The sequence below is a fragment of the Stegastes partitus genome, unplaced genomic scaffold (genome assembly GCF_000690725.1).
Source record: "Stegastes partitus isolate 25-593 unplaced genomic scaffold, Stegastes_partitus-1.0.2 Scaffold1541, whole genome shotgun sequence".
Lineage (NCBI taxonomy): Eukaryota > Metazoa > Chordata > Actinopteri > Pomacentridae > Stegastes > Stegastes partitus.
The window spans coordinates 157,508-168,578 of NW_007579272.1; the positions used below are offsets into that span (position 1 = coordinate 157,508).

The 11,071-nt window shown below is 38.0% G+C and overlaps 1 protein-coding gene and 1 long non-coding RNA gene across 3 annotated transcripts in view; both read left to right on the plus strand.

Moving 5' to 3' along the window:
• The window catches only part of lasp1 (LIM and SH3 protein 1), a 36,190-nt gene extending 32,548 nt beyond the window's left edge, over positions 1 to 3,642 (plus strand). For both annotated transcript variants that reach the window (XM_008300440.1, XM_008300441.1), the window contains exon 7: positions 260 to 3,642. In XM_008300440.1, coding sequence (XP_008298662.1) covers positions 260 to 433 — 174 coding nt within the window. In that variant the 3' untranslated portion in view covers positions 434 to 3,642. The remainder of the gene's footprint in view (positions 1 to 259) is intronic.
• A 1,327-nt stretch (positions 3,643 to 4,969) lies between these two features.
• On the plus strand, positions 4,970 to 6,015 carry LOC103371198 (uncharacterized). The gene is made up of 2 exons (XR_520934.1): positions 4,970 to 5,185; positions 5,414 to 6,015. It is a non-coding gene; the product is annotated as an uncharacterized LOC103371198 (long non-coding RNA).
• The last annotated feature ends 5,056 nt before the right edge of the window (positions 6,016 to 11,071 follow it).

Here is an 11,071-nt window from a genome sequence, read left to right on the forward strand (position 1 = left end):
CTGCCAGCTCTAGCTTTAAAACATCTTAAAAGGGATTGAAATGAATTAGCCATTAGTTGCATTCTTTTTTACAAGTATGGCGCTTTTATATTTTATGTTTAACCCCCTGAGCCCCAAAACCTGCTGGTGGGTTTGTAAAGCATGGTGTTGTATCAAAAATAACTGAAACTACTTTCTTAACTGAGCTAGTCGCCCGAGCAGCTGATTTGTGGAAACTAACCGAACTCCTTCTCCTTTTTTTTTTTTTGCTGCTCAACAGAAGCGGTACAGAGCTGTGTACGACTACTCCGCCGCCGACGAGGACGAGGTGTCCTTCGTGGACGGAGACTTGATCGTAGACGTGCAGCAGATCGATGAAGGCTGGATGTACGGCCGCGTAGACCGCACCGGCCAGCAGGGCATGCTGCCCGCCAACTACGTGGAGGCCATCTGAGGGAGAGGAAAAGAAAATGAGGGAGAGAAAAAGGAGGAGATAGAGAAAAGGGAGGGAAAGAAGGAAAGTAAAAGCCCAGTGCCATCTCATCTTAACGCCGCTTTCTCTTAATTTTACTCTTGTTCCCTAATCTGTCCTGTGAGACCCTGAACTCCTTCCCTGCTGCATCCCTGCTCTGCTCCCACCAACAGACACCCTCTAACTCCGTCTGTCTGTCCTCGTCTGTCTGCCTGCTTCTCTGTCCGTCCGTCCGTCCGTTCGTACTGATGTTTGGATGTTCGTCATCCATCTTCGTCTCCCCACCCTCCCTCACGTCCTGGTTCCACTCTCGTGCAGGTGGAAAGTCTTAAAAGATAAACTCGCAGTTCATCGCAGTATGTCAGGGGTCATGCCGTGTCACACAGCTCCATCCTAGCTACAGCACTTAACAATCCTGACACAACACCTTACAAAAATAGAGAAAACTGTATAAAAAAAATACAAATAATTTTAAAAATAACATCCCCACAAGTCAGTGAACACTGCAGATGTCGTTCTGTGGAGAGCATGAGTTTGGAAGTTTGGTATTTTTCACAGGCCTGTTTGGTTTCTTTCATTTCCGCAGCCCGACTGGAAACACAGTGTAGAATCTCAGTCTTATCAGAAGTAAGCTTGAATCTTTTTGACTTGTGTACATTCCTTTAACCTCTAACTCTGTTTGCTGTTGCATCAATCAGCCGGTTATCAGTCTTAACAGAGAGGTTTTTAATATATTTATAGATGGACACACATCTCGCTCTCGTGTTCAGCACTGCGTTGTGTGGTTATTGTTGTGAAACTGGAATCGTAGCCTAACTGAAGAGCACCTCCTGCCCCTTTAGACGCAGGAGGGATCAGGGACAAGTTAGGGGACATTATAAGTCTAATCTCTCGCAGCCGCACTGAATTCACCACCTCAGTTTAGTGTGGATTTGCAGCATTCGCACCCTTATTTGTGTTTTTTGCAGCCTGAATGCCTTCAGCTGTGAGCAAAGAAATGGTGATCAAGGTTAAGCGATTTGGAGAAGGAAAAAAAAGAAAAGAACATGAAACAAAATCACCATCAGAGAAAACACATTTATAAAAGAGAAGGCCAAGCACAACTCTATATCGTGAATCTTTTTATTTTAAATGTATTCCACTGTTTTTGTGAGAGAACATTCCAGTCTGTCTTTTTTTTTTTCTTTTTTTCCATTTAATGTGAGAGAACTCGTCGCATCCTTGGCTGTGGTAAATGTTTTTCTCATGCTGTTCTTCCTTTGCTTTCCTCGTTATTATCGGATGTTTGTTTTCCAAAAGAAAAATGTCAGCGTATTGAATAAAAAGAACCAGCAACTCACATTTGCGAACTGAGAAAAAAAGCAAAACAGGAATTAGCGTAGAATGGTGCGGTCACAGTATTGGATCAGTCGGAAAACAGAGCTAGCTGCTTGTCGTTAAAGCCTGTTTCTGATCTCTCTCGTGCTGTTTGTCGTTATTCTGCAGCGTCTAGGGAAGAGTAATGTTACAGAATAGCATTTAAAATCCCACATAGAGAGTTTTATTGTACATAAAAACATCCATAAAAGCATCTGACAGGCGAATCCCAAACTAATTTCCACCTGTACATTAACAAGTAAGCCACAGCTAATTAGCATTAGCAGGATTTAGCTGATGCTGGTTACTACATGTTGAAACGGTTAGCTCATAAACACAAATTTAAGCATTTATGTTGCTAGGTTTTACACAGAAACGCTGCCTCTTTTCTCCAGTGTTTCTGCGAGGATCTCTAAAAGATATCAGCCCATTTCTCAGTGGTGTAAATAATAACCGGCCCCTGACACATCTTCCCCGTTTCCTTCGCTGTTTCATTCTCCTGTGATGCACTGTGACCGTCACAGACACGGGCGATCAGGGCGTTTTTAGGTGGGGCAGGTGGGGCAAAAAAATAAAAAGATAAAAAAATTCAGCTTTATCAAATGAAACAAGGCTCTCACTATGTAGCTAGATGACATTGTACAATTGTATATGTATCATAAAAGGTAAGTTAGGGACAAATGTTTTTACAGGTCATGGTGCTCTGGGAAGTGGCTTGCCTGCAGATAAAAGTGGTTCTTTCTTTTTTTTTCTTTTTTTTTTTGTGAATGTGGGGAAGTAATGTGATTTTTTTTTTTTTTTTTTTTTTTTTAAAAGAAGTCGACTTATGGAAAAAGTTTGGTGCAAGTTGGTGTTCATGAAACTTTCTAATGTGATGAATCGTGACAAAAGAATCAGAAAAACAACATCAACGAATGAATGAACACTGTACAGTATGTTTGCCTGCATTTTGCATTGACCTCTACTTGACAACGGGACAAGTTTATTTTGCAAAACAGAGATCGGTTGTGTGTTTCTCCTGGGTAAACTTAAAGAGTTGGCGGTTTGGCTTGTTGTTGTTCCTGGCTTCAAATTTAATTTAAAAAGCTACTCGGTTACTCTGCAATCCAAACTCTCCTTTATCTTGAGGTTTTTTTGCCACTCGTTGGTCTGGGGGGAAGAAATGGCCAAAGCGTTGTTTAAGTGTGGCTCAGGATGGATTTGTTAAGGTGAAGTCAAATCTAAGCGTGTGATGATGTAAGTGTGCGAGGCTGCGGGCGACGAGAAGGCGACCCGACGCCCTCGGATCCCCCCCACAGCCCCGTGAGGCAGGGCAAGTTGTTTGTCTGACCTGGATATTAGTCAGGAGTTAACCTCTCTGCGCCAAATACCGCTCCTCTGCTCTGGCATCACTACTGAACGTCATATCACGACCCCGCTTCCATTCAGTTTTTCTGTCGAGCTCCCTGCCCACCTTCCTGCTGCAGTTCCCCCCTCTCTTCTTTCCCTTCAGCCTTCCGCCGCGCTTCTGATGAATCATTCCCTGCTTCTATGATACTGGTTATATACTGTAGACTTTGCGGAGTGAAATCATATAATCCACAGTTGCAGGTTTAGCATTCAGACCAGTTTTGTGCATTCCATCTTAAATCGTTTTTGTTTTTGATATAATTTTGTTATTTTTTAAATAAAAAAAAAATAAAGAATATCATATGCATATTGACATACACGTGTATTCACGACTCAGAATACATACTCAGATTAAGGACCTGATATCATCTCCTGTTGCCCTGTTACAGCACTTCAAATTGTACTTATGATTCTGCAGATTCAATAAAATGTCATTTTTTCTCAGACTGCTGGTTTTGCTGCGTCTTCTCGTTGGTTTTGCAAACTGGGGATCCACCAGTGTGACGTTTGCAGTAAAAACAAAAAAAAGAAAATATTAGTGTCAAAATTTAGAATAGAACATGGTTTTATCATAAACATTGCCTTTGTTTATTTACTTTTCACATACATTTAATTACAAGAGAATTTTTCAACATTTATTCTTCAGTGTTTACAGCAGGTTATTACTTAGTGTGTATCCAGTCAGGACTGTTCAAGACAACAAACTGTTTTCTACAAAACACATTATAAACTGGGATGTGAAGCTCCCCTTTAAGAAAAATGTCTCTTTTTTAACATATATATTTTAAATATTAATATGAAATCTACTCAACTATTTTTCAGTGTGATTTTCTGCTAAATACAGTTTTGTTTTTTTGTTTTTTTAGATAATTTATAAAGGGTTCCCAAACTTCCTCATATTTTTTCTTTAGGTAAATTTGACATAATTTGTCTGTGTAGTAGTTCATCTGTTGGAGGGGTTTGTCCAAACAAGAGCTAATTTAGGAATATTTTCAATTAATTTACAATTGATGGGTTGAGGTCAAAGTGTAATTGGAACTTTATTATCAGTGATATTTAAATTGTGGCAATAAAAATAATAACCACGGAAGCTCAGCTGACATTCAAGGTAGCTACAATAGAGAACAGTGTTTATAATTTAACATAAGGTCAGATAACCAGCCTTTTAGACAGAAAATATGGTTGGGGTTTTGTGTTTTGTTTTGTGTTTTTATTACTGATTGACTGTTTTGTCAGTGTATTAGTTATATACAGTTTGTGGACTCAACATTTACTGTTTATGTGAAAAAGAAAGTTACAGAAGGTCAGTTGCTTTCCTACCCTGAGTTTTGCTTGTCAGGTCAAACTCTTTGTTCCTGGCTCTGTAAAACAAAAACGTCTTTCAATATTTAAATGGTTTATGTGTAAAATAACAATTTTTTTGCAGATTTAAATACAAAAAAGAAACAAAAAATATATATATCCTTAAAATAAATAATAAATTGGCCCGTTTATCGCTGTTGACATGTAAATAAATACTGTTTTCTGTGATTTTACTAGTTTTAATTTAACAAGGCAGGTAAAGTGTGTAAAATAACAGTAAACTGCTTTTTAAAAAATAAATAAATAAAAGTAATTAGTTTGCATTTTGACGCTAATATCTACCTGAAAGCTGAAACTCGTGTCAACCATGTCTCCACTTCCGGGGGGCGGGGACTCGGAGCCGTACGTTTCCGAACTCTCCCGATCTCTGCCGATCCTCCTGCACCGGCGGCCGAGCTGTTATTCGTGCTGCGTGTCCTGCTCGCATCTCCAGCGTCCATCTCTGGCAGCGCTCCCATCATGGTGGACATCTTGGTGCTGATGTTTTTCGCCATTATGGGCCTCGTGTTTCTCTCCTACATCATCTACATGCTGTGATGGAGCGGAGACACCGAGAACCGCCGGTGAACGGCAGGATGGAGCCGTGTTTTTATCCCGCTGCATCCGCTGTCCGCAGCCTGCACAAAGGTAAGAAGCTGCTCCTGGAATAAACGACACATTTTCTGCACGTTATTAGCGCGATAATGGAGCTGCATTGTGGAATAGTGGCGCTGTAAAGAGGATACAGGTGAGATATCACCTAGAGAGGCCTGTGGAGGTGCAGTTTCTAGCAGCATCTGCGTGTTGTTGGGGGGTTGGATTCATCACATGAGTGCATTTAAAGCCCATCTAGGTTCATTTCCTCATCTGTTTCAGGGAGAAGATGCACATCCAGGCTGTGATGCTTCCCAGGTGGGATCTGCAGAGCCCAGAGGAAACACAAATGGAGGAGAAGAAGAAGCAGAAGTGGAAGCCAAACTCTTTCTATCTCCTTCCCCCTCCCTCACCCACATCCCCACCCCAGTGCTCCCTCATATATCCAGTGACTTTTCTATGCTACTGAAGGTGTGCCAGTGTTTCTCTTCAGAGGAGGAGCGGTGTTACCTCTGCACAAGTCCTGCAGGACGCTCTGAGTGTGATCCAGGTGTCTAATCTGCCTTTTTTATATCACTGTGAGCTTATTATTTGTGTGCAGTTTGACAGATGCCACTTGAAGCTTTTCCTCGTTTCGCTGGCGAAGATGAATCAGTTGGCGTTGATGTCGTTCCATTCCGGTGTTGCCAATAAGTTCTTCTCCTCACTCAAATATCAGCTGCTCACGTTTTTTTGTCTTATTTATGTTTTTTTTTGGCATCTGTGTGCTCATGTGTTACCACCGGACCTAATTTATATTATCTAATGTGTTTGAAATAATGCTGGTTTACTGAAGTTACTGACAGCACTTCACGTGATATGTCGAATAAAGATGATTCCACTCATCTGCCTGCTTCTGTGTTAACACCAAACCTTATTCCTGTCATCTGTGTGTTCAGACATTGTTGGAGGCGCTGATCATCTGCTCAGATTAGAGACAGGATCTCACGTTATGTGTCAAATAAATATGATTTTGTCATCACTTCAGCTCAGTTGCAAATCTGGTTTCAGACATTTTTACGCTGTAATGAGAACCTGCAACATGACTGACAAAAACAAGTACTCCAGTGTTGTATTTAATTGACTAATGATCAGTTTTAAATCCAATTCTAAACATTTATTAGTTTTAGCTCCACATATGAAGCTGTGAGCTACATTAAAGGGTTATTCCACCTCAAGTCACCAGAGGCCTTCTGCTCAGCCACCTATGATTTGCTTGAATTTATTGATTTTTGTCATAAACTATAGATGTTTAAAATGCTGTTAAACTAGATCTATCAAACACCTTTGCCGGTTGACCCGCTTTCAGCTTGTTTTACTCACATTAACATGTGAGGCTGTTTGAACAACAATATCTGAGGAACTATTGAAGATAAAAGCCTGAAGTTTTCACTGTTATTTCCCATCGTGACGTTGATTCAGAATCTGGAATACTGGACAAGTAGATCAGATCATCTCTGTTTATGGATGAGATCAAATATAAGAAAAAAGAAGCCGTCATGAAAAGTCTCATCGTTGAGCAATGATGAACAAAAAATAATAATAATGCAGAAGTGATGTTTTCGGAACCATTTGCATGTCACTATTATATAGAACTAAATATATAAAGTACTTGTTAATATAAAACACTTGCCCACAAATTAAATATATAAAATAAAATATATACAACATAATATTATATATATAACTTACAATTGAGGAGGTAAGACTACTTGTATCACAGGCCTGTTTGGCTTCTTTCTTTAAAAAAATATCCGTAGATAGTCTGATCCAAGGGGAAATAACCCAGTATTTCATATAAACAGTGCTCCATATGTTTTGTACTTTGAATTAATATGTTCAGTCAATACAGTTCCTGTTTTTGTTTTACTGTTAACATATAAATTACTACTTTTTTTCTGCAATTTTACTTGATAATGTCTGGAATTAATCATTAATTTAGTACAAAAAATGTAAAATTTCAATCCCTTATATACATAATTTACAATGTATTTATTCAATGACAATATTTTTAACCAATTTAAATGCAGCAAAGAAAATGGTGTCATTTTATAGTAAAATATTGTGAAGAAATAAATGACTCTGCCAAAATAAAATTATTGAAAATGTTGACCTGTTTTTTGTTTGTTTGTTTTGGGGGGGGTGTTTTTATTTTTTATTTTTTTACAGTTAACATGTAAATGAATAAGGTTTTCTCTGTTTGCACTATGTATTACCAGTAATTAAACACATCGGGGAGAATCTGTAAAATAACAATAAATTGTAAAAAAAAAAAAAAAAAAGATTCTATATTTATGTATTTATTGCTGTGTATGTGACATCTAACTAAAGAAAAAAACAGATTAATATTGTGTGTTTTTCTGGTGACACATTTTCCAGGAGCAGATTATCTGTTGTAATCTTAAAAAACATGACAATAAACAAAATAAATTCTGGTTCACAGCGACATATATTTTCTGACCCAAACTGATGAACCACAACATGAAACCCTCTGACAGGTGAAGTGAATAACGCTGATGATGTCGTTACAGCGACATCTGTGAAGACGTGGAGGCTGCAGGTGGACATTTTTTGAAGGAAAGCAGGAAAAATGTTCAACATGATGCTCTGACAGACTTTGACAAGGGATTTTTTTTAAAGGATTTCAAAGATCTGCTGCTACAGGAGACCAGGTTTTGACAGGTCAGAGGCCTACACAGTCTAAGGCTGGTGGTTTTAATGTTGTGGCTGAGCGGTGCAGGCTAATTTCTGGGTTCCATGCTGGTTGAGCTCCTGCAGATGGTGCTGTTCACCTAGAAAGTGCAGCTCATTAACAGAGGAGCAGGTTACATGAGGTGGGATGACAGCGGTGTGATGTTAGTTCAGCTGATAATGAAAAACAGCAGCTTGGTTATGTCTGAAATGTGCTGAGAACACGACATGGAGAAACAGGAGCTCTTTGGTTCTTCTTGTTTACAGTGTTTTTTGCATATTTCCAGTTTCTATTTACTTTAGACGGTCTTATATTTCTTTCCATAATGTCACTACCTCTTCCACCACCGTGCTGGTTTCATACACCGTCTTATTTCTTCATCCGTCTCTTAAATTCAGATAATTTTATAACTTGTTTGGTTAATTTGAAAGTTCATACAGGTTCTTATCATCATTATTATTTTGCAAATACGTTTTTGTACTCGTTCACATCAAGTCTGTTCTCTAATTTATCAAACATTTCTCCTTAAGCAGCTGTTCTTGTGATATTTTGACCTCAGTTCTACGGCTGTATAAAGCATATTTTTTTCTGATTTGTCATTTTGTCAACAGAAGGATGAAGGATTCCTCTCTTACGTCCCACTGAAGGCTCCTGAATGTCTCCAGAGTCACAGGTCAGCTGCTGGTTATTAGTTCTCACAATAAGATGCTGCTTTTGCTCAGTTTTAATCTTTTAGGAGGGGAAAAGTCCACTAAGTCTATCTTTAAAGTGATAGCTGTTACATTTCCCTTAAATGGATTAATTCAGAGCTTTACTCTTTGTTTTTTCTCCTGATTTTGTCCATCTTATTGTTGCTAATGACTTTAAAATGTTGTTTTTCTGTTTTATTTAATGCTTTTTTTAAAATACCAAAAATCCAGACACAGATTTCCTCATGCACTGTCTTATTACTGCTTTTGCTAAAATAAGATGATGGTCAGAAACACAGCTCAGAGGTGTTTCATGTCTGTCAAATTGAATTTTTATGCTGCATTATGCAAGATAAGAGTTTAACAGTGTGTCATACATGTGATCGATGTGCAGTCAGAGGAGGATCAGGACATACTGTGAGGAAAAAGAGGTACAAAAAGCTTTGCTGAGGTTTGTCTGAGCTCCAGGATGTATTAATTTGGGATAAGTCGAGAGCATATTTCTGTAATATAGTTTGTAATGACACCAATTTGGTAGATTTTTAGGCAGCAACAGTAAGCAGATGAAGTTCGGCCAGATGTAGTGATGCTAAAATGTTCAGATGTGCACGTAATTCTATAACCAGAACAGGTTTGAGTTGAAATGACTGAAAATTAGACCAGAATTAAACAGTGGTAAATATGTTTTAAAGAAAATGTTGATGGTTGTTGAGGTAAAAGCTAAAATTTGTGTTAAAGTTAAGTATCCAGTTTTGATCTACACAACATACAAATATGCTAAATATGCTTTTTCAGATGACATAATTAATATTGTTTTTAGAATAAATTGGTTAATATTTTTGCTAATTTTTTTTGCAAAGATGAGGAATTAAACAAACAAGGTCCAACATGTTTCGTTAACAGATAAAAGCTTTAAATGTGAGTTCATCAAAATCACTGGATTCTACATTTTTAATATATTTTATTTTAAAAAAATTTAAAAATAGTTTGTTCTTGTCAGATTCTGTAAATAAATTAGTTAATAAATACAAAAAATTCTGCACTTTTTTGTGCAAACCTTGAGGCCATCAGTAACTCTGCAAATAGAAGTTATGTCGTAAAAAATTTAAAATCTGTGAGCGAGGGTTGTATATGTTAAATCCCGTTTTTTTTCCCCAAATATTGAAAATAATCAAAGAAATTAATTTATTTTTTCTTTCATGACTTGCAGTATACAAACTCTTCCTCGTGCACATCAGACATTTCACAGTTCTCTCCCTATCTAGTCATGGTTGTGTTGTTTCCATAGAGCTGCTGGACTTTATATTGCAGCAAGCCAGCAAAACCACCCAGAAGCTGCTTGACGTTCAGATAGTAAATGACTTTTAGAAGCGTGTCCAGTCTTTATGCTAAGCTATGCTAACCAGCTGCTGGCTGTAACCTTATTGTAACAGACACATATGAGATCAATATCAAACTTCTCATCCAACTAACAGCAGGAAACCATATAAGCATGTACTCCAAAACATGAACCCATTCATTCATTCCTCACAGCTCCTCCTAAAGTTTCTCCCACATGTGTGCAGCCTCTCTGGGAAATAATCAGAATTCCTCTGCTGATAGTATAATCTTCCGCTCTCCCATCACAATGCAGCCGCTGTTCTATCAGAGCTGGCATATATGCAGTGGTCTCACTTCAAACAGCATCTCTGGCACAGTTAGATCAAATGACAGTGCAGCTCTGACTCCAGCGGGGGCTGTTCATCTGGGTGACAACGCTTTGAGTCCTGACGGTAGAAAGCAGGCCAGGGCCGGGCCGCTTGGCTGTTTTCTGTGTGACCTTGTTGTACGGCTGCTGTTACGTCGACCTGCATTCCTGACCTCCATCACACTGCTGGCAGCCACATATCAGATCATGTCTCGGCTAAGTCGTGTGTCCGTCCGATCAAAACCAGCCAGAACAGGTGCTCCTTTGTTTTGCAGCTGCAGAGGCCTTGAGTTGTGTTCTGGGACAGATGCAGCATTACAGGATATTTTATTATTACTTTATAAAGGGAAAAAAGAAATGTCAGGCTGCTCGTAGCATTCCTGGCATTTCTGAGATTGCTTGGTTGTCTTCTTTATTTTTTACTTACAAAAACGGGGAAATCTGGCAGCAAAGGTGTCAGAAAAATGCTTTGAAAAGTGGAACATTATAGCATTAAAAACTGTAAAAATGATTTAAAAAAACAACTGTATTTTTTTTTAAAAAATCATCACAATTTTTTAAGCTGATGTAAATTCAAATACAGAGTAATTTATGGTGATATTATAAAAATGAGCACATTTGTAAAAATCCAGATTTTTGATGTGAACATTATGTACAGTTCTGACTTGTTTTTAATGGCTGAGATGAAAATTAATATATTGTTTTTAGAATTAAAAAAATAATAATTAAATCCTCATTTTAAATAGAATTTTATACTTGTGAAAGAAATATGTAAAACAATATATTCAGCTGATGTAAAACAGTAAATTAATACTTTTATCTGTAATTTACCA